Source organism: Armigeres subalbatus, chromosome 3, assembly GCF_024139115.2.
Source record: "Armigeres subalbatus isolate Guangzhou_Male chromosome 3, GZ_Asu_2, whole genome shotgun sequence".
NCBI lineage: Eukaryota > Metazoa > Arthropoda > Insecta > Diptera > Culicidae > Armigeres > Armigeres subalbatus.
Window position 1 is genome coordinate 205,201,464 of NC_085141.1, and position 26,122 is coordinate 205,227,585.

Consider the following 26,122-nt stretch of genomic DNA (forward strand, 5'->3'; position numbering starts at 1 on the left):
CCTGTATTATACTGCCGTGAATCGCATATTTGTCCCATATGAATATGAAACCCAGCAAAGATGAGACAGATATGCGATTCACGGCAGTATACACATGTGGAAGTGAAGAAATGGATTGGGAGTGATTTGACTATGCGCCCAATTTGGGAATCTCGAGCTCGTTCAGTAGCCGTTAGATTGCGAAGGCCGACGGAGGTCCTTCGTAGCTTAGTTGGTTAAAGCACCAGTCTAGCGTAGTGTAGGGTCATGGGTTCGAGTCCCATCGAAGGGAAAGTGGTTACCTCCAATACATTTTCCAAACCAATATCTTCCACATAACGTACAGTTTTCACAACATTGTAAATTCTTAAATTATCAATCGATCGATTTTATTTTATTTTATTATGACCAATGTGCATTACATAAAACCTACTATTGTTTGTTATTATTGGTGCTCTAATGCACTTTAGTTAGAATTTTGGAAGGGGAGAGGGGGATATGTAACCTGTACCTTTACTGCTCCTATGTATAGTTTGGATTTGTGTGAAAGCAATATCACGAGATTATATAAAGGGGCCATCCACAAAGTACGTCACGCTCTTAGGGGGGAGGGGGGTTCCGAATAGCGTGAAGATTCATACAAAAATTTTAGAGGTTTAATACAAAAAGTGTGACGAAGGGGGAGGGGGGGGGGGTTGAAAATAGCCAAATTTTGCGTGACGTACTTTATGGATCTTCCCAAAGCAATATTATTGAGAAAGTAACGAGGAAGTAGAAAATGTGTAAAAGAATATCGAAGGCAAAACAAACGCAAATATGAAAATAATGAAAAACGACAAAAGGCGTCGCAACGTTTACAAACTAGTAAACTTAGAGCCGTGATAAAAGAAAGAATACAAAGCTGGAAGCAAAAGCTTATTTAATCATTCCTTTTCGTGTCACATGTTTGTATATTGTGGTTAAGAAGTCTTTAGACAGTTCGCTTGGGTCTTCTTTAAAACTTGAGGCCTATAAACCTTCTTTACAATTTCGCATGTTAGGAAGAGCAAATCTTTCTGATTCAATCAAGCAAATTGTTTATTGATTGCATTTGAAATACGCTAGCTATAAAAATACGTGCGCAGAAGATAGATAGATAATGGTTTTCTTTGCTCCGCTCGCTCAACAGTTCTTTTTCTCCCTGTCACAGTTGGAGTCTTGGTTTTGATTCTCCTCGTTCTCCTTGTCGTCCTCCACGTTGTAGATGTACGGTTTGAATGTTCCTCTAACACTTTCAAATGCTTTTCTGAATCCTAGCTTAGTATAAAGTCCGCGGGAAGCGTCGTTCTCCGGTCTTATCACAACAAATGGCACGTACCCTCGTTGTATTACAAGTTTGGTGAGCGCCTGTGCCAGCTGAATGCCATATCTAGAATGAGAAAATATTATCGATAATCTAATTTGAAAGCTTGTTGGATTAGAATCCCATACATACCCTTTTCGTCTGAACTCCGGCTTGGTTTGCATTGAAAACATTCCGCCGTAGTACGACTGTAGGCTCCACGCGGCTAGCTCGTCGTTGGATTTACTGAACACTCCAAAGCCTGGCAGGTGGTTCATCAATTTCTCAAACAGTTCCACGCTCTCGATGTCTCTTGCTGGATATAAATCATGGATGCCCTTCACATTCGTAAGCTTCAAAGACTGTATGGTGGCCTCGTTAATTGGTAATGGTTCCAGCTCTAACTCCAGCTCCGATGGACACTCGTGAACGTAAATGTCCCCATAGATGCGGCCCACCAGCTGCCCATTGACTTTTGTGCGAAAGATGTTATCCATTTTGTTCATTATGCCGACATGCGTGAAATTCATATAAATAGGTTCAGTCCAGTTGAAAAGAATGTCCTCCCGTTCTATCATTGACATTTTGTCAAGTTGATCTGGTGGACAAAATATACCGACACTCTCATAGATTTTATTATAAGGCTACGAAGAAACGACACTGTTAGCATTCGAAACTACGTAATTATGAGTACGAGGGATTGATGTATTGCTGTCAACGATGTTAGTCAAAAAACGCATTTGCGTTTTATTTTAATCTTTTCAGAAAAAAAACATGCCTATAGGCATATACCTACATTAGGGTGTCCCAAAATTGGACAAAGTCTGGGATTTTGGGGGCTCAACCTTCAAATGAAAGCTTAGGGTAAAACAAAAGAAAAATTGTTCTACGACAACTCTGGGAAATGACGTTTAGGGATGGCCCCGACGCGTTTTATGAAAAAAGTGCATTTTTTATAGATAACATCGAAAATACCGGTATATCGGAAAGAAATTCGATGAAACCCATCCATTTTACATTTTTTACATTTAACTTAGGGTCTATACTTTATGGTAAAACTTTGATACCGCATGTTTTAGGTCTATATATTTTTCACTGATGCTTTAAATGCCCAAAAATGATGAATTTTTCTTAATATTTTTTTATTAATGCATCCAAAACGGGTATCCATCATAATGCTTTCGAAACTATATACAAGATGGGGAATTTTATAACGAATATTTTGCTAAAAATAGCAACCTCCTATCTCTATCCGTTTAAAAGTTATTCACGATATACTGCAGCTTGGAAAAAGACTTTTTGAAATTTCGGATCATAATACCTGGATCATGTTTAAGTAAAGAAACGCCTACTTTTCCATACCAACCAAATGAGCGCTTTAATAACCAATATAGTATTCATATGAGTCGCAACAAATTGATTTTAATACTTATTTGAGTGTTATAATGGAAACCCAACGATGGACCAGCAGTAACATGACTGACTACAAATTGTTCAGTTAGTCTGGGTGAGTACTCAAATAGATTGATGAATATGGTTTCAAAACTACCCATAGGTAGGTTCAGTTTTCGTGTCATGGTTTGTCGAGCTGTGCAATGTTTCTCGATAACATGGATAACGATAACATGGCGATAACGTCGACGGCCATAACATCCCACTAAGATGGAGAACGGGAATCGTTCCTGGGCCCATAACCTGTTAGCCAGAGAAAGGAACCCCCTTACGAAGAACAACAAATACTAGAGTTCCCTCTCACTCTACGGCAGGCTACTGACTGATAACTCTGCCAGTAGCTGCAGTTCTCTTTATTCAACAATAGGTATCTACAATACATCCATAACAATATTCCTTAATCAACCCAAGAGCAACTACAACCAACTGGCGCCTGCTTCCTATCCATCTTCGATATACAGCGAAGCGTCGCACACTACCTGATATTCCTACAGTTAGTCCCTTAAATTTTGAATTAGGAAGGACTATTGGGCCAAACACAATTGATACGTTTGCGTGCGTTTTGACAGTTTTCCCATGGGAAAACTGTCAAAACGCACGCAAACGTATCAATTGTGTTTGACCCATATGAATTTACCATATGTGATGTTCTGCATTTTTTAGTGCTTACAAAATTTTAATCATAAAAAAATGGCTTACGGAGAGGGAGTTAACCCCTAAAACAACACTCTGACTACGCCACTGTCAAACATGCTTGCCTTTGACTGTTGTATTGCCAGAAATCATTGAAAAAAAGTACATTCGCTGGGTACGCCAAGCATAAATACCATGTTTTCAATCACAAGTTTATGAAAGATGTGGTCTTCAACGATAACATCCGTAGCAACGGCGCTGGTACTGTCCTAAGTACTCCTAAGGAGCAATCAGAGAACAGTTACCGTGACCTTGAGCACCAATCGTTGTGGGTCAAATAATAATGCGATCACCAAAGTTTCTGGTGTGTCACCCTACCTTACAACTACTCGCAATAATCTGCCTCACATAGCATGAAAGGCTCAGTCAGAAAGACGAAAGGAATGAAATATCATGACAAGGTCCCGCTATAAAATGGTGAGTAGACATCTGGGAAAGGGCGACAAAGATAGCTCTGGTTTTCAAAATTTCCCATTTTCATATTTCCACCAGTCTGCCGATTAAAATAGACCGCCACTTAAGGGTTGCGTACTTAGCTGGTAGTGTAGCCTGTACACTGTTCTCCTTCTGGCATCATCAGCTAGAGTGAAAGAGTACGCCCGGGGGGCTGTCTAGGATGTGGTAAGGATCAGCAGTGGCCCTGTTGAATTTCTATTAAAAACGACCGTGTGGCGCTCAAAGCGCACTAGCCTTGTCCAGGAGTGGGGGGACTTTAGTCAAATCTGTATGAGCGTTTGTTCCCCATATTAGGGGCGGCCCAAACCAGCGTCTGACCTGTAGCGGATGGCTGAACAAGAAATGCGGTGTCGCGTCAACTATTTTTAAAATGGCAGACCCGTTTTTACGATGGCAGACCAGTTTAATCCACCTAGCAATGATCATGCCTCATTAAAAAGGTCAAAAATGCTCTTTAGGGGAATAGATCACATTTTTCCAATCATTTTGCATGTTTTTGAATTGATTAAAATGCATTGCCCAAAATGTCCGATCGGGCCAATTTTCAATAGCAAGCAATGGGACCGCATTCCCCGTTGAATGGAACTTGTTGCGAGTCAATCGGTTAATGCTAAGTTTTAAAAAGTGTGTCTACAAAATTTGTACATTCACACAAACAGACATCACCTCAGTTTCTCGAGCTGAGTCGATGTATATAACACTATTAGGTCTCCAGGCCTTCATATCATACAGCTTGTCGGTACAACTTTTTTGTGCGAGAAAGGCAAAAACTAACAATCAACCGGGGAAATTGTGGTATGTATGATTCACAAAAGGCTGTCTAGCATCACCGGTTCTAGCCGTGAGAGAAGCATGTGGCTGAACATACAGCGACTGTTGGAGCAATTCGTTCATAAGCTCGACGAACGAACAGCAGGACATTCAACTGGAGAAAATTTTAACGCATAGTGCTAATAAGTCCAACAGACACACAGGCACAGGCACTTGGCTAAATCCGGCCCTGAATGTAATACAGCGCAGGAATTAGTGAAACGGAACGGACTATGGCATATAATGCTACATAATCATCCCTATTCTTGTGAACGGACGAACGAATGCTGTTCGTTCGAATCGTTTCCCCATTTGATGTTGCTGGCGTAAACGAGAATGCGCATCAGCTTTCGTTCGAAAGCGCGTTCGTACGTAAACAAAAATAAGGGTGAATAGTTTTCCGGCGAAGCTTATACCATGTTAGCACTAGGACCTTGTAACATGTTATTCGGCTATCTTGATGAGCTTTCTTTTGTCGATAATTTGAAAAACATGTTATTCAGGCTGTAGTACGAATATATAATTATTATATTGAAGCAGGGCGATTGTGTTTTATCAAAAATCCATATATAGGGTGAGAAATACACAAGGCACTAATTTTGTATTTGGTATTCACATGGCCAGGAAAAGATAAATATGGGCGTGGTTAGTAGTAATTCTTATGCTTTTGTAATTTTTGAAACATTAGCATCATTAGTGTGCAATATACAAATTATATCATGGCCATAACTTCTGAGCCCATAGCAAAGATATGAAATCAGCTGAACGGCCAAAATAATAAGAATCACAAATGCTATCTTTGAAAGCCTAATGCCAAGGAAACGGACTTTTGTGTGACAGCAATACACAACGATAGCGTTCAAAAGCATAGAACCTTCTACATTTAATAATATTTCCCTGATTTTGAACACTAGTAGATATTTACGATTTAAAACCTTATACTTACGGTGTAGGTACATCCGGGAAAATGCAAACAGATCGGATCCTCAGGCCATGTTTTAGAGATGTAGAAATGAAACTGCCAGATCTTATCTTTCAGGTACGTCCTTATAGTTTGATGGAACTGAAAGCAAGCAGCGATCGGTTAGGAAACCTAAAATTATATACCATGACAGTTTTAAATGAACACAAAAAATAATAAGGCAGAATAACTCTAGCATCTCCAAAACGAGCAACCTTTAAATTATTGATGTCTCCAAAGCACCCATTGAAACTGCTAAAAACAGTTGGGTGATACTCCTAGTTAACTCAGATACCTGCTTGTAAAGTGTATGCGAAATTACGTGGAAATTACTATTCAACGTCCATAAAATTACTTAACAATGCTTATAACGCAAGTAAGGTCTGAAGCGCAAAAAAAGGTGTGCCTCGCAGGATAAGCAAAATGTTCAGGTATAGAAGATTTGCCAAAGTACAATGAAATAAAGAATCATAATTTACGATCATGACAATTTTAATTTCGCTGCACAGGTTATATATTTGAGATATTTGTTAACATTTTATGGTCGAATCAAACGTGTACAAGAATTATGTTATGTTCATACTGGTTAAATCTGAGGTCATAGATAATTAGAAAAATTCAAATTAGAAAGATTCAGAAACCATAAACAACTTAAGAGTATACTGAGTTTTTGAACATATCAATTATAAACACGTACCTTGATGGCAAACGGAAAGTATTTCTCCAATACTTTGAGAACTTCATGAAGGTCTTCTTCTTTAACCAGAACGAAATTTTTACCTTCTGCAATAATTTCCATCTTATCGGCGAGCTGAAAAACAGTAATCATATTAGTGTGAAATAAATATACGTTTTGGATTTCTGTAAATATATTTTGGCTTTCTATAAAAGAATAAAAAATAAATAGAATAGAATAAATAGTAAATACCGCCGGGAATAAGTATAAAGACAAGCATGATTTTAATACATTTTCTAATGTTTTATGATCGGAAACTCGATTCGTAGCGATTCGATTTGGCTAAAATTTTACTAGGCACCTGTTTTCAACTTGAACTTTCGATCTTTTAATGAATTGTATACATCTCAATTTATTTCAACCTCCGAATCTTGAAAAGATTATAAAGACATAATATGAATGGTAGTCCGAATGGCACTTTCTTCCCTCGCAAGAATATCCACAAGGCCACATGGAAATCACCTAAATGAAATAAAGGAAAACGAAATCGACCACGTTCTAATCGACGGTAAATTCTTCTCCTACGTCACGAACGTAAGCACTTACCTCAGTGCGAATATTGAATCCGACCACTACCGCGTTGCAGTTTGTCTGCGCTCAAAACTCTCGACGGTGTACAACACGCGTCGGAGTCGTCCGCCGCGGCTAAACATTTAGCGGCTACAAGACGGTAGACTAGCCCAAGACTACGCGCAGCAGCTGGAAGTGGCATTCCCAACGGAAGAGCAACTAGGTGCAGCATCTTTTGAAGATGGCTGGAGAGATATTCGATCCACCATTGGAAGCACCGCAACCGCTGCACTAGACACGGTAGCCCCGAATCAGAGAAACGACTGATATGACGGCGAATGTGAACAGTTAGTTGAGGAGAAGAATGTAGCATGGGCGAGATTGTTGCAACACCGCACGAGGGCGAACGAGGCACAATATAAACGGGCGCGGAACAGACAAAACTCGATTTTTCGGATAAAAAAAGCGAAAGCGAATGGCGATATGGCAGACAACGGTGGCGGTATGGTAATGAACCTAGGAGCACGCGCGCAGGACATGCGACTTCCGGCTCCGAATCTCCAGGAAATCCAGGAGGAGATTGGATCGGGTGACGTGCGTAGTTCAAGTTTTAGGAGCATTCTCGAGTCCCATAGGGTTACGGCAAGGTGATGGTCTTTCGTGTCTGCTATTCAACATCGCTTTGGAGGGAGTAATACGAAGGACAGGGATTGACACGAGTGGTACGATTTTCACGAAGTCCGTCCAGTTATTTGGTTCCGCCGACGACATTGATATTATGGCACGTAACTTTGACAGGATGGAGGAAGCCCACATCAGACTAAAAAGCGAAGCTAAACGGATTAGACTTGTCATCATTTCTATCGGTGGTGACGAAATCGTGATGGTTGAAGAATTTGTGTACTTGGGCTCACTGGTGACCGCCGATAACGATACCAGCAGAGAAATTCGGAGACGCATTATGGCTAGAAATCGTACGTACTTTGGACTTCGCAAAACGCTCCGATCGAATAGAGTTCGCCGCCGTACCAAACTGACAATCTACAAAACGCTTATTAGACCGGTAGTTCTCTACGGACATGAGACCTGGACAATGCTCATGGAGGACCAACGCGCACTGGGAGTTTTTGAAAGGAAAGTGTTGCGTACCATCTATGGCGGGGTGCAGATGGCGGACGGTACGTGGAGGAGGCGAATGAACCACGAGTTGCATCAGCTGTTGGGAGAACCATCCATCGTTCACACCGCGAAAATCGGAAGACTGCGGTGAGCCGGCACGTAGCCAGAATGTCGGACACTAATCCGGTGAAAATGTTTTTTTTTAATCTTTATTAAAGTGCGGTGAAAATGGTTCTCGACAACGATCCTACGGGAACAAGAAGGCGAGGTGCACGCACAGCGGGCAAGGTGGATCGATCAGGTGGAGGACGATTTGCGGACCCTCCGCAGACTGCGTGGTTGGCGAAGTGCAGCCATGGACCGAGCTGAATGGAGAAGAATGTTATGTATTGCACAGGCCACTCCGGCCACTTAGTCTGGTAATAATAATAATAACATAATATGAATGTTAAGAAAATTATTTTGAGCTTTTTAGTGGAATGTCTTCATTTGTCATATGACGAGTTTGTACCTTCCCTTTAATTCCACCACGTGATTGTACCTTGACAGTTACGTATTTCGACCTCAACAGTGAGGTCGTCTACAGTGTCTCGTACTTGTCTCGACTCGAGTCGTGGATTGAGGATCAAAGTCACCCCAAATAAAAAAATTATAACATATATACAAAACTGATAACAAACTGATAACAAACTCTAGCGGTGTTTGTGCGTTTCTCGTACATCAGACATACAAAAAAAAAAAATGAGTGCGAATTTCCGTGTTTTTCTTGTATATAAATTGTATTTTGGCCATAACTTTCGATCCCATAGTCCGATCTGGCCAATTTTAAATAGGAAATAATGGGACAGGATTCCCCATCGAATGCAATCGGATAAGGATAAGTGCCTAAAAGATGAGTGAGTTTTATTTTGCGCACATACATACACACACGTTTGGGGGCCCTCCTTAGCCGTGCGGTAAGACGCGCGGCTACAAAACAAGACCATGCTGAGGGTGGCTGGATTCGATTCCCGGTGCTGGTCTAGACAATTTTTGGATTGGAAATTGTCTCGACTTCCCTGGGCATACAAGTATCATCGTGTTAGCCTCATAATATACGAATGCAAAAATGGTAACTTGGCTTAGAAACCTTGCAGTTAATAACTGTAAAAGTGCTTAATGAACACTAAGCTGCGAGGCGGCTCTGTCCCAGTTTGGGGATGCAATGCCAATAAGAAGAAGAAGAAGTAGACATACACACACGCACACACATACACACAGGGCAGCAGGGACTTTGTCCAAGGGCTTGACGACCCCTCCCCATGGCCACTGCGAGTTAGACCGGGACCATCGTCCCTAACCCCTAATCCCAAGGCGTCAAGCGACCCGTGCCGAGGGGATGCATGGCCAGGGGGGTGAAATAATAAGCTAGGCCTTTAACGGAGCCTGTGGGGTACCTGGGCACCCTCCACAGTAATTGTCCCTTACCGCGTCATGCTGGGCTCTGGCGTGGTGGACCTCTTTTCCCGAGCAACTCGTGGGACCAAAATGGAAAACCAAGTCAATTCTTCAATTAGTGGTAGTAGTGTAGGCGACAACCCCTTCGCAAGAGGTGGGTTGTTCAGGTCTCCGCCTAGGAGGCCAGAGGCAATAGTCGGCAGCTCAGTGCGCAGCACCAGCGTGGGTCACTCAACCTTCCTCTCGGCTATAAAAACGCCGGTAGGGGTTATTGACGGCCCATGGCTTGTGGAGGCGATGAACCGCGAACGCGATGGGCTTTCGGCCTTCGAGGTGGCAACGGAACAGCTGGACGCCATCATCGACTTTGCGTCATCGAAGCATAATATCAGCAAGGACCTCAAGAGGAGCTTGCAGAAACTTCGAAAGTCGATGCTGGACGCCAAGCTGGAGAGGGCGGTCGGGACGGCCAAGTGTAAACCCGTGAAATCGGTGGAGTCGAGGTCTACCCAGACTGAGGCCCAAGGATTCGCGAACTCGGGCAAGGTCGAATCGACCGAAGGCGTGCCAGCGAAGACGGTGGTGCCAAAGTCTACCCAGACTGAGGCTCAAGTATTTGCGGGTACGTCGGGGGTGACTGCTCCAACGGAGCAGACACAAAAACGGGAGAGACAGTCTCCAGGGGATGAGCTCCCTGGGGGCCGCTCCAAAACGCGGAGGGTTACTACTCCGAACAAGGGTAGTGGGGCTGGGAAGCTGAACCCCGGTCAGGTACCTCCAAAACCGGGGGAGGAAGGACCTGGAAAGGTCCGTCCACTCAGGAAAGACGGTGATAAGGGGTTACGGCAGACTGAAAGTTCTCAGCCGCACCAGACCAGGGAAATAGAGGGGGGTGACGCCTCCTGGACCCTGGTCAAGAACAAGAGGAAACCGAAGGGCCGAAAAGAAGGCCCAGGCGAAAGAGGGTAGCAAGAAGTCTAGGGTAGGCGCCAATCGCTCCAGGGGCGATGCTCTAGTCATCACGGCGGACGAGGCTAAGTACTCGGATGTTTTGAAGGCGATGAGGAGTGACGTCAAGCTCGGTGAACTCGGCGCCGACGTACGTCGAATAAGACGTACCCGGATGGGCGAGATGATACTCGAGCTGAAGCGGGGCGTCTCGCAAAAGGGCGCCGCCTACAAGAAGTTGGCGGAGGAGGTCTTAGGCGAGACGGTCAAGGTGAGGGCACTCACGACGGAGGTGAATCTAAGGGTTAAAGACCTGGACGAGATCACTGAAGTCGAAGAGCTCGTCACGGCACTGCGGCGACAGTGTGAAGTGGAGACGACCACCGCAGCCGTTCGGCTACGGAAAGGTCCGGCAGGGACGCAGGTAGCATTGGTTCGGCTATCTGCAGCGGACGCCTCCAAGGTAGTCAAGTTAGGGAGCGTCAAGGTGGGATGGTCGGTATGCCCTGTGCGCATATACGAGCAACCCGAAGTTTGCTTCAAGTGCCTGGAACCGGGGCACAAGCAATGGGACTGCAAAGGCCCTGACAGAAGCAATCTCTGCCGACGCTGCGGATTGGAGGGACATAAGGCACAATGCTGCACGAACCCTCCCAATTGTTTGATTTGTTCCAGCAAAGCTGTGAACAGCAAGCACCCCATGGAGGGTTCGATGTGCCCGGCGTTTAAGCGTGCTGCAAAATCAAAGTGCAGGTAACGCAGCTGGCTTGCTCGGCCTCGCCCGAGTGTTTGGTGTGCGCAGATTTAAAGGAAACGGCGGAACACGTGTTGTTCGTGTGCTCACGTTTTCGCGCAATGCGTGACCACATGCTTGCCACATGTGGTCTGGACACTACCCCGGACAACCTAGTTCGGAGGATGTGTAAAGATGAAGTTGGCTGGAACGCCGTTTTATCGGCTATCGCCCAAATCGTCTCGGAGCTACACAGAAGGTGGCGCGTGGACTCAAGGATGGCTAGTTCAGGCGCAAATAAGAGGTGGTCCAAGGGATCGGATTCGGCTTCATGGGTCATACCGGTGGTCATGCTCTGTGGTCGAACTCGATCCTTTTATCGAACAAGTGGCCGCGCGAAGAACAACATGGTATCGTCGCTTTCGCGGCGTCGGTCAACCGGGCGGGTTCCGAGGCCGAGGACGGAAAGGGGTCCTCGTCAAGGCTGGGGCAGGCGTAGGCCTCGCGTCGGCAAGTCCCTCTGTGTGCTGGCGAATAGGCCCTATCGCAGAAAGGTCAATTTGGGGTGCACGCGGCATCATCATTCTTGATACCAGTCGTGCAGAGGGAAGCAGGCGCGAAGTCGACCCTTCCCACCTTCCGAGGACATAGGGCGTGGTAAGGCCACCTGGAAAGTCGGCAACGCGCTGGCACGATACCATGGTGTTCTTCTAGAAAAGCGAGTTACGATGTTCGGTGCTGCAAGGACACGCAGCTAACCTCGAGGGTGCGTTGTGCACTGGCCCCCCTTTGAAGCATTACTTTCTGGTTGTACCGAAGGGACTATGGGCTTGGCGGCAATGGAAACGGTTTAGCGGGTCGGGAATGTAGTCCTGCCTCCCTCGGTGATCCCTAACCCCGCACTTCCTGGTCAACCCAGGATGTCTGTTGAGCAGATTCCCCCTCCATTGTTTAGGAAGAAAAAAAAAACACATACACACATAATCTTAATTCGTCGAGCTGAGTCGATTGGTATTTACACTATGGGTCTCCGGACCTTCTATCACAAAATCGTCTTGGAAGTGAATATATAGCCTCTTCGTTACACCTTGGTGTACGAGAAAGGCAAAAACTCCACATAAAAGTTTTTTTAAGCAAGTTAAAGCAAGTAAGTTCCACATGTAGCAGTACTATGTAAAATATAATAAAAGCCATGATTTCACTTACGGAGGAAATTATGACAAAACTAAAAAAAAAGATCCATGTTTCCCCGGATTACAGTAATCAATATCTCATATAATCTCATATAAGTAGAAATTGATTACTGTAATCCGGTGAAACATGGATCTTTTGTTTTAGTTTTGTCATAATTTCCTCCGTAAGTGAAATCATGGATTGAATTCTCCGAACAGTTCTTTCGCCTTTAATCCTATCATGAACATGTACGTTTGGAAGATGTTTATTTAGCATTTCCATATCATTGTAAATCGTTTTACTTCAAGTAGAAGTAATACACTCATCTCATTAATTATAATGTATTAAGGAAATGTAATTAATATTATTTAGGTACGTTTACTCCACGATTCAGATTTTTTTACGCTTCTGGCACCACTTTAGAGCAGGTGTGAATTGTGTGAATGGAGATCGTTTACCTTTATTTGTTGATCCTTCTTTGCTTTACGTTTTTACGCTAGCAATGTTCTACTCGAGACTCAACCGGCTCTACCCATACAGATTCGCAAATTCCCAGCTAAAAAGCACAAAACTGGATTTTACATGCTTCTTTACGTACTACAATTTCTTATTGGAACATGCGCAAAGCATAAAAATTCAAAATGATAAACAAAAGATTGATCAAGCGAACCTACCAGATGCTACCAAGCATAGGTTCGACCATTAGAATCTCTGAGAAAACAAAATGTGGTTTAAAATAATAGGTTATTGAACTTCCCACAACACAAAAAATATAGAAGGTCAATAAAGCTGTTGTGAGTGAATAATTTCATATTTGTAACAACCAGTACAATTAATGCTTTCGTATCTTATATCAATATTATGCTTGTACAGCAGAAAAAAAAACGGTATCAAATGGTCTTCGCTTCTTGTTATTGGCGGTTTTGTAGGAAAGATAGTAACGAAGGTAGATGTTTTTTTTCGTTCAAGCAGACATAGAAGTAGGTACATCGGCTAAAAGAAATGCAGTTTTTAATTTCAACCTCGTTAAAATAAAACCTGTTTAGGTACTAAAATTCAAAAAAAAAAAGTTTTTAATAAAAGGTGTTATATTTTATTGCACTTCTATGTGGATTTGCGAAATTAAATCCACAACATATTTTGTATGTACGTTAAACACTTTCAAGAAAAGCTTGAATGAAATGCCGGCAACTAAAATTAATGCTGACCAAAGGTATGTAACAGTAAATTTTAGGAAAGTAACCATAAATCGAACTGCTTTTATTCACATGAAAATTTGATCTCATAAATTAACTACTACAAATAAATGCCACATTCAAAATTCAATGCAAAACAGTTTAATTAACATATTTTAACCATGCCCTTTTAATTAATTAAATATGATTTTCGCCATGAACACTGAGAGAAAATTTGCCACCTCGTCACTAATAAACCGGAACGTGGTATCCAACTGTACGGCGTGAAAAATTGCTCTAACATCCTGCTTGCGAACAAGAGTATGAATTTGATTGAATTACCTGCATGCTAGCAGCCAGAGAGTTCAGAATAAAACAAAGTGTGGTAGCACTGCGGACCGTGGTCGAAACAAATCTCTTCTATATTCTTCAAACGTAGCGAGCTGGCGAAACCATGTACAAACGAATCCTTAATAAACGGCAATCCCTGCACCACAACACATCAGTAGGCTGCTGCTGCTATAGCATGCAATGACAACATCCTTTTATACGCATGAATATGAATCACAGACTGCGGATATGTGCGGTCTGCAGAGCGGAGTGCAACAATACGACATCTGCATTCTTAGTCATGATGACGGTCAGCGGTTACTTGGATAATTATTTTTTCGTCCGCTTCTCACGCGATTATTTTAGCCTTGAGAACTATTTTTTCATCAAAATTTGCCACTACCATCATTGGCATCTGTTCATTTCATACATAAGAAAAGCTCGGCATAATCCCTTTTGCAATATTCTTTTCAGCCACGCTTCAGGGGAATGAAAAATGGTAGGTACTTACATTCAAGTCAACCGGGTCCTGCACTTTAAACAGTTGCTTCACTTTAAATATGGCACAATCTGCTTGATTCACACTATTCTTTATAGTATCAACAACACTGTTTAAATTTGCACTCCAATCGTGTGATGCAAGTGAACCGAATCAGGATTAAAATTTTCACACATTGCATCACCGAATCTGATCATTTGTGCGCCATTTTCACCAAAATTACTTTCTGGAAAACATCACCATTAGTTAAAACTGGTGGAAAACAAGGAACGGGGCAAGGTCTTACTGGAAATTAGGATTTAAACACCACCGGTCCGGAGGAAAATTCAACCCCAAATCAATCCAAGTAGACACTTGCTGAGTAGGACTTCCTCCGGCAGAAATGGTGCGAAGTTTAGGGGTTGTACCGCGCAAATGCTATGTTTTAATGTTGAAAGCTTCCTTTAAATAGGGTGGGAAAGCTTTGCGCAACTACGGGACATGCTGCCAACAATGCCTTTCAGAAACATCATGATAGGATCTGCGGATAATTTCCAATAAGGATTCCAATTCGATTGTTGTAAAGTTAGTTTATAGGAAGGTAATAGTTGTATTTTCGAGGTAATTCAAGTGGCTTTTCATGTTGCGTGTTCGCTCATTATTAATTTTGAATCGATTTTTGATGCATGCATTTATTTATTGAACTCAAGAACATCCAAATCATCATAGAACCATATATTCAGCATGGGCTCAAAGTAAAAGTAACAAATACGATAATCTTCTTCTACATATTATAAAAATGAAATGGTCTGTGTTCGTATCCGCATAACTCGAAAACGGATGGAAGGATTTTGTTCATTTCTTCAGCAGACATGTTCGTTATAGCACAGACAAACAGACGTAACACAAGAAAAATTACCATCGACCATGACTTCAACGATCAATTTGAACTTGATTGATTGCGCGTTTCACAACTAGAGGCGCTAGCGTCGTAATCCTTCGAGTTGACATTTCACACCAGCGCCTTCTGGTGACGATGTCATACGAAACATTGTTTCGTGTGTCATGCTCGCAAGGTGGTGGTAGAGAAGATGAGCGATAGGTTTTTAAGGAAAATGTTCAAGCTTACGTCTGTTTGTCTGTGGTTATAGTGTCCGACGGGTTTATATGATATTTCCTCATGCAAAAATCGAGAGCAAGGTTGAGTAAATCGAGAAAATCTAAAATTTAGATTCGTATGGGAATTTTGTGTAGGCAGTTCACAACACGCATTTTCGCCTACTATGCAGGACAACGTCTGCCGGGTCAACTAGTCTTCTTGTCTTCTTGTATATAAAAATGAAATGGTCTGTGTTCGTATCCGCCAGAGTCTATTATATAGAGTTGCGCAAAGAGGATCTTCTTACTCTTATTCTGAATGATGCTCTTGGGGCCCATTCACAAATTACATAACGCTTTTGGGGGCAGAGATGTCCATCTCCTCAGTGTGGTGAAAAGAAATTTTAATACACTCACACGCACCGTTGCATTTGAACGGGAGCGCGCCTCTTACGTTTGAATTCACCACAGCTTTGGAGAAGTGTGTGATAAAAGAAGATCGAACAAAATGAACCGAGCGCACAATCAACAGCAGAACAGTGCAGTGTAGAAAAAGGGCCCTAAAACGCACTGCAGTGAGCGCTGATAAATACGCAGCCGCGCGCACGGCCGTGTATACGCGCCGGTGGCATTTCAGTGTGAATATTACTGCTGAGCTAATAGAATTAACCGAGCAGTTCGTAGCGATTTTTTTTAGGAAATAATATTGAATGTTATTAAGTCTTTTGTTTTTCAGCTAAATCCATTTGCATGTAAAGCATTATGATTGCCCTAATGAATTATTTTCTCACACGGCACTTTTTCGGTCATACGAAAAATCTAATTTTACTGAAAATTTACAAATTCTATAACTGCCGTATAATGCAAGGCAAGTGGGTTGGACAAGACGCTTGAATTGAACGTCTAAACACCTCCATTCAACTCACTTGAACGAAAAGCATCGTGGAGCATCGTGGAATAAAAACCGAGTTTAAACAATAATGTATTCATGATCCCCTTCGATGCAGGGTACTGCAGAGAGCATGAACGCTATGTTGACTGGACAATTAGTGGACATCATACCTTAGAGGAGTGTACTAAAGCGCAAAGGCCTGCCGAGAATATTAATCATTTTCCCACATACATATTAAGAATTTGGAAATTACAATGAATAGTAAAATTCACGTAAATTTCACTAGTATCACTAACCACAAGAAAATTAATCTATTTTACGATTCTTGCGACTGACATACTGCGACTCCATACTCGATTTTTTCAGTTTTCAGGCCACGCACAACATTTTTGTTGAATCCCAAGCATCTGAGCAAGGGTCATAGTGCCTTTCGTATCACGACCAAGTTTTCTCGAATTTAGCTAATAAATATGGGGTAAATTGGTTCGGTGTTAAATTTTGGGTAAATTATTTTAATTTTGGAATACTTAAAAAAAAATTGTCCATGTTAAATTATGTATGCAACAAACTTCACTGCATTTGACTAACAATCCTTCTGTAACTTATGATATTGAATTTGAGCATGAGCATGAGCAGGATGAGCAGGATAACCGTACAATTCGTAGTTGCTACTCCGTGATTGACTAGAACTTGCGAAATTGCACAGGGAACCAATTGAATGGAGCTTGGGTTTAGCTATCATTCTCAATGTGCAAATTTCGGAAATTCAATGCATTTTACTAAGTCAATTACGGCTCCGGCCACGTCCTTACGGTCATCAAGGGAATGAAGGATTATTAGTTCAACTCTCGTTGCTACTAGAGACCGAGTATACCTCTGCATCTCCACGATAGTCTTAGGATAGGATATTGTGTTAGTACGAAGGGATATATTATCTGGATTCACTTTGGTAAGTGATGCGATCTATGGGATAGGAATATATGAATGAGAATTAGAAGTACTAGAGTAATGAGAAAGTATTAAAGTGAATTCTAATGGGATTCATTGTTTTACAATTAGAATTTAAATGCTATTGGATTCTAATACCACGCACACGTCTACCACACCATCGCTACCCGCACATCAACCTCACACATTCTTACTTGTATGAGGCCTGCACGAGCATAGCGACCGTATATAGCGTTCGTATGCGGGTACAAATGAATACCAATCTATTTTTACATTTTTTATTTACTGCTATTGGAAAGGGCCAGGGATCAAACCCTTAATCTCCTGCTTATGAGGCAGAAGCAGTGACACAAGGCCACCAAGCACCCATATAACTTATGATATTGAATTTGGAAACTAAAAACTCGCTTGAGAAATCACATCAGCCGTAACAGTATCAGCCGGTATTCCCAACATGGTATTGCGCTACATATTTAAGTTCCAATGCAAGTAGCTGTAACATAAATTCTCGAGTGGGCGCAACGAAGGAGTACAGAGTACAGAGGAGTTTTGGCAAAAAAAATGTTACCATTTTTAATTTTTCAGCCAGTGTCGGGAATACCACCCGCAACCCCATATTTTTTATCAAATCTCTTCGAAGCCTACGGAAATTCCAATGTACAGTGGACTCGAATACCTACAGGGTGGAATTGTGTTTGATAATCACAACATAGGATTCATTACTTCTAGTGCTATTTTTTTAGGCATTTTTAAGGTAAGGTTCCATTTACTCATTGGGTGCCGTACACAAATTACGTAAGCATTTTTCTGGGTTTTTCAACCCCCTCCCCCCATGTAAGATTTTTCCCATACAAATATTTTTTTATTTATAAGAAAATGGTTAAGTGGTAGCCATATGACCACCAATCCCGACCATTTAAGTACCGACTGCGCTTTTGTTCCAAAAACAAATGGGTGAAATCAAATTTAAAACCCTGATAAGTCCAGGAGTAATGGTGCCTTTCTCGTATATTATAATAATAGTATTTCGGCCATAACTTTTGAGCCCATAGTCTGTATTTGGATTGAATAAACAGACCCCATTCAATTTTGGCGACACGTTCGGAAATGTGAAAAATGAAACGCTAATTTAGAAATCTTAACGTTTAAACAAAAAAAAAATCACGTTTTTTTTCTTAAATTGTTTTTTGTCGGTTTCGGGGTCTAATCAATTTCTTTTACGAAAATTCCGACATTTAGGCGATTATCTTAAAAAAAACTTAAGCGATTTTTTTGCCTTTTTCTACGTCGATTTTTGGGTCTAACCAATTTGTTTCAAGAGGGTTACGATATTTACGTGGTTTATAAGCAATATCAAAAATATAAAAAAAATTGTTTTGCCAATATCGAATGGTTGTTGCCAAAATCGAATGGGGCCTGTATTGGTTTTTCGGGGCTTCCTTAGCCGTGCACTGAGATGCGCGGGTACAAAGCAAGACCATGCTGAAGGTGGCTGGGTTTGATTTCCGGTCCGGTCTAGGAAATTTTTGGGTATCGGGCATAAAAGTATCATCGTGTTAGCCTCATGCAAACGAATGCAAAAATTTTAATTTGGTAATCCCAGTGGCAGTAAGGGGTCGTACACTAATTACATAAACATTTTTCCTGGGTTTTTCGAACCCCTCCTCCCTTCATATAAGATTTTTCCTACTTAAATGATTATTCGTTTATACGGAGCGTAAGAAAATGACAGATCCCCCTCCTCTTTAAGTGTACAGCCCTAATGCCAATAAGAAGAAGATGATATTGGCTTTTCGCTACTTCTTGGTATACGAAAAGGAAAACAGTTGCTCAGTCTAGGCTAGATAATTTATAATTCGTCATAAATACAAATACTATTCTTCATGATAGGCCAGAGCTTACAAATTTTCTAGGGTTCAGGGTCTCCAGTAGCATTGCAAGCAAAGGCGTAGGATTGGCAATCCGGAGATGGCGAGTTAGATTCTCGGTCCGGTCTAGGATGTTTTCAGGTTGGACACCCTGGGCATAGTGTATCCTTATACTTACCACACAAGATACATACTCATGCAATGGCGGGCATAGAAAGCTTTCAATTAATAACTGAGGAAATGCTAATAAAATACTAATTTGAAAGTAGGCCAAGTTCCAGTTGGAATGTAAGAGTTAAGAAGAAGAAGAAGGGTCCAGATAATCTCTCAGGTAATAAAAATTACGAACACTTTGAATTTAATAATACGTTTTGTTGACCGCACGAAAAAATACACAATTCGAAGAAAATTATTTTATTAAAATTAAATTAGGTGGTATTAAAAAGTTGTAGGAATTGCTGTAACCCGAGAAATTTTATTGAAGCCGATACTGAATAAAAGGCGTGTGCCTTTGGGAGATGGCGCAAACCAGGAATATACATAGCGAAACTTTAATCTAAAGTATCCTCGAATATAAGAAATATGTATCTGCATAAAAAGAGTGCTTCATTTCTTGTCAATAGGAATGGAGTGAGGGGTCTCCAGTTAGCCGCGAGCAAAGGCATAGGATTGCCAATCCGGAGATAACGAGCTCGATTCTCGGTCTAGTCTAGGATGTTTTCGGGTGGGAAACATTCGCGACTGCCTGGGCCTAGTGTATGTATTGAACATGCCATAAGAGGATAACCAATAGTAAAGTTAACGTTGTCCACTAGGGTGGCTCAAAAAACACTTTTTCAAATTTTTTGATGGGCCGCCCTCTTATTCGGTTCTATTTGATGCCCTGATGCTCTGGACAAAATTTCAGCCAAATCGGTCAACGTTTAGGCGGTGCTAAACTCGTTGGAAGTTTATATGGAAAAATGTATGCAGAAACATCCAAAAACAGTGATTTGCAGTTGGACGGCACAATTTACGATCAAGAAGCATGCCACTCATTCAGTTCTTGTGGAATTAAATACAGAATGTTATGCTGAAAACCGCGAGAAGATTGGAGTTTATTAAGCAAAGATATTAGCATTTTACTGGAGTGTTGTAGGGGTGAATTTATTTCTTTTCAAAGGTAAAAGAAACGAAATTTGCTCAAACCCTACTTCAGAGAAATGCTAATAACTTCGCCGGGCAAACACTAATCTTCTCGCGGTTTTCAGCATAACATTCTGTATTAAATTCTTCAAGATCTGAATGAGTATCACAGTTCTTCATCGTAAGTTGTGCCGTCTAACTGCAATTCACTGTTTTTGGATGTTTCTGCATACATTTTTCCATATAAACTTTCAACGAGTTTAGCATCGCCCAAACGTTGACCGATTTGGCTGAAATTTTGTCCTTAGCAAAAAGAACCGAATAAGAGGGCGGCCCATCAAAAAAAATGAAAAAAGTTTTTTCCATACTAATTTGAGCCACCCTAATTGTCCACTGTATCCGCATGGTGATGGAGAGTGTTCTTATCTTTATAATGCATTGATTCAATTAACTTGCAATCTCTGATGAATTGAATAATATCTACATTTCATTTTTTGGGGTATCCAGTTAGCTTTGCGAGAAAAGGCGTAGGATTGTCAATCTTGAAATGACAAGGCCGATTCTCGGTCCGGCCTAGCATGTTTTCAGAAGACATGACAACAATATGTCTTTATTAAAGAAGCTTGCAGCCCTTAGGCCTTGGCTGACTCGTCACTGGATAGCGTGAAACATTCTCGGCTCTTTGGGCACAGTTTTTCCATTGTACTTGGCACACAATATTCATGCAGTTGGCGGGCAAAGAAAAGCATTTAATTAATAACTGTGGAAATGCTAATAAAACACTAAGTTGAAAAGCATACCAAGTTCTGGTTGAAATGTAGAACCATTGAAGAAGAATAAGATAAGTAACAGCTACATTGAAACGCAGTACGAAAAAAATATTATTTATAGTCCGGGACATCCTGGCTACGATCTGGCGATGGGCTAAACAATAGGATGTCAATAGCCTGATGAAAACGATAGTTTGACTGAATGTATCCATTTTAACATTATCCTTCTATTCATCCAGCTTCTGACCATCTATGGAGTAAAGCTTAAATATTCATTATAATGAAATTAACACTCGAGCACGCGTGATGTTGTATTTTGTACAACATTTATGAAAAATCATCGCTCGTGGTACACAGCACGAGCGAGCCTGCATGAGCGTTTCAGGATCGAGAACGTCTTAACGGTTAAAATAAATCATTCGATCTCTACCACATCGCACCAATTTACTGCTGCGATCCTGAAAGGGCACACACTGGCGTGTACACGGCAGTGAATACGCAGCCGAGCGTGTGCGAGCGTTTTTCTAAGCACAAGTTTGGTACACATGCACTGTAGCATGCAGGCACTTACACTCACCGGCGTTCGGTAAACCCACCAGCGAAAGAAAGAGTGGGTCGCATAAAGTGTGGTGAGTATTGTTTGTAGGCTCAAATTTTTGCATTTCTCATGCGCTACAGTGCAAACACTGTGGTGAAATGCCATCTCTGTTTGGGGGTGGGAGGGTGCCTGTCCGAGCGTTACGACCCATACAAATTTTAGAACCATTCCATACAAAAAAACGTTACGGGGGGGTGGGTGGGGGTCAAAAATGGTCAATTTTAGCGTTATGTAATTTGTGAATGAACCTTTATTGGGAGGCGTATTGAAGTTTTTTGAAGCTGTTTCTAGAACAAATCTAATACATTTCAATTCATGAGTTTTAATTCGCCATAATAATCAGGCGATAACAATACTTCCGCCTTACCAACAATCATTTGTTTACTTTGCTCGATAGGTAGACGGTTTGACAGTTCAATAGGTAGATTTGTCTTCACTCTTTGCGTAACTCTATAATATATAATAGACTCTGGTATCCGCATAACTCGAAAACGGCTGGATGGATTTTTTTCATTTCTTCAGCAGAAACATTCGTTATAGTTTCCGACGGGTTTATATGATATTTCCTAATGCGAAAATTACGAGTGAAGTTGAGCAAATAGTGAAAAACTAAAATTGTGATTCCTATGCGAACTTTGCAGGGACAGTTCACAACGCGCATTTCCGCCTACTATGCAGGACAACGTCTGCCGGGTCGACTCTATATAATAAAAATGAAATGGTCTGTGTTCGTATCCGCATAACTCGAAAACGGCTGGATGGATTTCATTCATTCCTTCAGCAGATACATTCGTTGTAGTTTCCGACGGGTTTATATGATATTTCCTCAGTCGAAACTTATTAGTAAAGTTGAGTAAATCGTGAAAAACTAAAATAAAGATTCGTATGGAAATTTTGCATGGGCAATTCACAACGCGCATTTTCGCCTACTATGCAGGACAACGTCTGCCGGGTAAACTAGTAAATAGATAAATATCAATCATACGTCAAACACGTGTCCACTTATATTTCCATACATGAGTATAGAATGGAAATGGATTTAGATTATATTTGGGCATTGTTTGGGTTTGGATTTCATACTAATCTATTCATCGACTTTAAAGCCGCATATGATACAATCGATCGGGACCAGCTATGGCAGCTAATGCACGAACACGGTTTTCCGGATAAACTGACACGGTTGATCAAAGCAACGATGGATCGGGTGATGTGCGTAGTTCGAGTTTCAGGGGCATTCTCGAGTCCCTTCGAAACCCGCAGAGGGTTACGGCAAGGTGATGGTCTTTCGTGTTTGCTATTAAACATCGCTTTGGAAGGGGTAATACGGAGAGCAGGGATTAACACGAGTGGTACAATTTTCAATAAGTCCGTCCAGCTATTTGGTTTCGCCGACGACATAGATATTATGGCACGTAACTTTGAGAAGATGGAGGAAGCCTACATCAGACTGAAGAGGGAAGCTAAGCGGATCGGACTAGTCATCAACACGTCGAAGACGAAGTACATGATAGGAAGAGGTTCAAGAGAAGACAATGTGAGCCACCCACCGCGAGTTTGCATCGGTGGTGACGAAATCGAGGTGGTAGAAGAATTTGTGTACTTGGGCTCACTGGTGACTGCCGAAAATGACACCAGCAGAGAAATTCGGAGACGCATAGTGGCTGGAAATCGTACGTACTTTGGACTCCGCAAGACGCTCCGATCGAATAGAGTTAGCCGCCGTACCAAACTGACAATCTACAAAACGCTAATTAGACCGGTAGTCCTCTGCGGACACGAGACCTGGACGATGCTCGTGGAGGACCAACGCGCACTTGGAGTTTTCGAAAGGAAAGTGCTGCGTACCATCTATGGTGGGGTGCAGATGGCGGACGGTACGTGGAGGAGGCGAATGAACCACGAATTGCATCAGCTGTTGGGAGAACCATCCATCGTTCACACCGCGAAAATCGGACGACTGCGATGGGCCGGGCACGTAGCCAGAATGTCGGACAGTAACCCGGTGAAAATGGTTCTCGACAACGATCCGACGGGCACAAGAAGGCGAGGTGCGCAGCGGGCAAGGTGGATCGATCAGGTGGAAGATGACTTGCGGACCCTCCGTAGACTGCGTGGTTGGCGACGTGTAGCCATGGACCGAGCCGAATGGAGAAGACTCTTATATACCGCACAGGCCACTTCGGCCTTAGTCTGAATAAATAAATAATAATTGGGTTTGGATTTAGATTTGATTTGAATTTGATTTGAATTTGATTTGGATTGTATTTGGATTGGATTGGGATTGAATTCAGATTGGATTTGGATTGAATTCAGATTGGATTTGGATTTAATTGAGATTGGATTTGGACTGGATTAGATTTTGATTGAATATGAATTGGATTTGATTTGGATAGGATCGAAATACAAAATTCATTCGTCACTTCGTCACTGTCTTCATGTCGGAAAGGAAGAACAGCGAAAACAATATTCAACAAAGAACCAGAGATATGTGAGACCGTTCGAAAATTGATTGTGGTTTGGAAAAGCACAAAGCGCGTCGGCACGTCTCCTGACGCTGGTTTCAAAAGGTGAGTTTATTTTAAAAGGTTAATGTGCGAAAAATACATTACAGTATACCCCCGCTGATCCGACAAATGTACGGCCGGACTATCGGGGTTCCTCTTGTTAATCCGACTGTCAAATCCATACAAATGAACCAAAACAAAATCACTGCACAAATTTTAAAACTGACAGCATAATGTGTTTAAATGGGTGTTGATACTTTTTAATCCGGAAAATTCCGAATTAGCGAGATCCGGACTAACGAGTCGTCGGATTGGCGAGGTCCGGATAAACGGGGGGATACTGTATTTCATGGTTTGAAAGGTATCACAAGCAAGGTGATTTGTATTACAACCGATTACAACAAAGCGCGTCTATAGAAGATCGCTGGAAAATGGATTGTGGTTTGGAAAAGCACAAAGTGCGTCGGGACGACTGCTAGAAAATGGATTGTGGTTTGGTAAATCACAAAGCGCGTCTGGAAGACCGCTCGAAAATGGATTGTGGTTTGGGAAATCACAAAGCGCGTCGGGACGACTGCTAGAAAATGGATTGTGGTTTGGTAAATCACAAAGCGCGTCTGGAAGACCGCTCGAAAATGGATTGTTGTTTGGAAAATCACAAAGCGCGTCGGGACAACCGCTGGAAAATGGATTGTGGTTTAGAAAATCACAAAGCACGTCTGGAAGACCGCTCGAAAATGGATTGTGGTATGGAAAATCACAAAGCGCGTCGGGACGACCGCTAGAAAATGGATTGTGGTTTGGAAAATCACAAAGCGCGTCTGGAAGACCGCTCGAAAATGGATTGTGGTTTGGTAAATCACAAAGCGCGTCTGGAAGACCGCTTGAAAATGGATTGTGGTTTGGGAAATCACAAAGCGCGTCGGGACGACTGCTAGAAAATGGATTTTGGTTTGGTAAATCACAAAGCGCGTCGGGACGACTGCTGGAAAATGGATTGTGGTTTAGAAAATCACAAAGCACATCTGGAAGACCTAGGGGCCCTCCTTAGCCGTGCGGTAAGATGCGCGGCTACAAAGCAAGACCATGCTGAGGGTGGCTGGGTTCGATTCCCGGTGCCAGTCTAGATAATTTTCGGCTTGGAAATTGTCTCGACTTCCCTGGGCATAAAAGTATCATCGTGCTAGCCTCATGATATACGAATGCAGAAATGGTAACTTGGCTTAGAAACCTCGCGGTTAATAACTGTGGAAGTGCTTAATAAACACTAAGCTGCGAGGCGGCAATGTCCCAGTGGGGGATGTAATGCCAACGAAGAAGAAGAAGAAGCTCGAAAATGGATTGTGGTTTGGAAAATCACAAAGCCCGTTTGAAAGACCGCTCGAAAATGGATTGTTTTTTGGAAAATCACAAAGCGCATCGGGACGACCGCTGGAAAATGGATTGTGGTTTGGAAAATCACGAAGCGCGTCTGGAAGACCGCTGGAAAATGGATTAAGACCGTTCGAAAATGGATTGTGGTTTGGAAAATCACAAAGCGCGTCGGGACGACCGCTGGAAAAAAGATTGTGGTTTGGTAAATCACAAATCGCGTCCAGAAGACCGCTGGAAAAATAGATTGTGGTTTGGAAAATCCCAAAGCGCGTCTGGAAGACCGCTCGAAAATGGATTGTGGTTTGGAAAATCACAAAGCGCGTCTGGAAGACCGCTTGAAAAAGGATTGCGGTTTGGAAAATCACAAAGCGCGTCGGGACGACCACTGGAAAATGGATTGTGGTTTGGAAAATCACAAAGCCCGTCTGGAAGACCACTGTAAAATGGATTGTGGTTTGGAAAAACACAAAGATCATCTGGAAGACCGCTCGAAAATAGATTGTGGTTTGGAAAAGCACAAAGCGCGTCTGGAAGATCGCTGGAAAATGGTTTGGAAAAGCGCAAAGCGCGTTTGGAAGACCGCTGGAGAGTCACTAGAGACCGTTCGAAAATGGATTGTGGTTTTTAAAATCAC

At 42.1% G+C, this 26,122-nt stretch overlaps 1 protein-coding gene across 3 annotated transcripts; it reads right to left on the bottom strand.

The window, feature by feature from the left end:
• Nucleotides 1-881: 881 nt before the first annotated feature.
• On the bottom strand, nucleotides 882-14,769 carry LOC134227238 (uncharacterized). Of its 3 annotated transcripts, XM_062708587.1 has the most exons (6): nucleotides 14,619-14,769; nucleotides 14,345-14,558; nucleotides 6,370-6,483; nucleotides 5,658-5,774; nucleotides 1,454-1,944; nucleotides 882-1,387 (listed from the first exon to the last, which is right to left on the bottom strand). In XM_062708587.1, the coding sequence occupies exons 3-6, from the start codon at nucleotides 6,469-6,471 to the stop codon at nucleotides 1,141-1,143; spliced, it is 957 nt and encodes a 318-aa protein (XP_062564571.1). In that variant the 5' UTR covers nucleotides 6,472-6,483; nucleotides 14,345-14,558; nucleotides 14,619-14,769; the 3' UTR covers nucleotides 882-1,140. The 3 variants fall into 3 exon arrangements, with proteins under 3 accessions (XP_062564571.1, XP_062564570.1, XP_062564569.1); XM_062708586.1 differs by having other exon boundaries at nucleotides 14,345-14,756; XM_062708585.1 differs by lacking the exons at nucleotides 14,345-14,558; nucleotides 14,619-14,769 and adding an exon at nucleotides 13,846-14,004.
• Between the last annotated feature and the right edge of the window lie 11,353 nt (nucleotides 14,770-26,122).

Bases quoted from the DNA above. Each gene is read 5' to 3' on its own strand.
- LOC134227238 (XM_062708585.1), bottom strand. The intron at 5,775-6,369 runs GTACGTGTTTAT...GCTTGCTTTCAG, and splicing joins ACTTTCCGTTTGCCATCAAG to TTCCATCAAACTATAAGGAC. The intron at 1,388-1,453 runs GTATGTATGGGA...TTCTCATTCTAG, and splicing joins CCGGAGTTCAGACGAAAAGG to ATATGGCATTCAGCTGGCAC.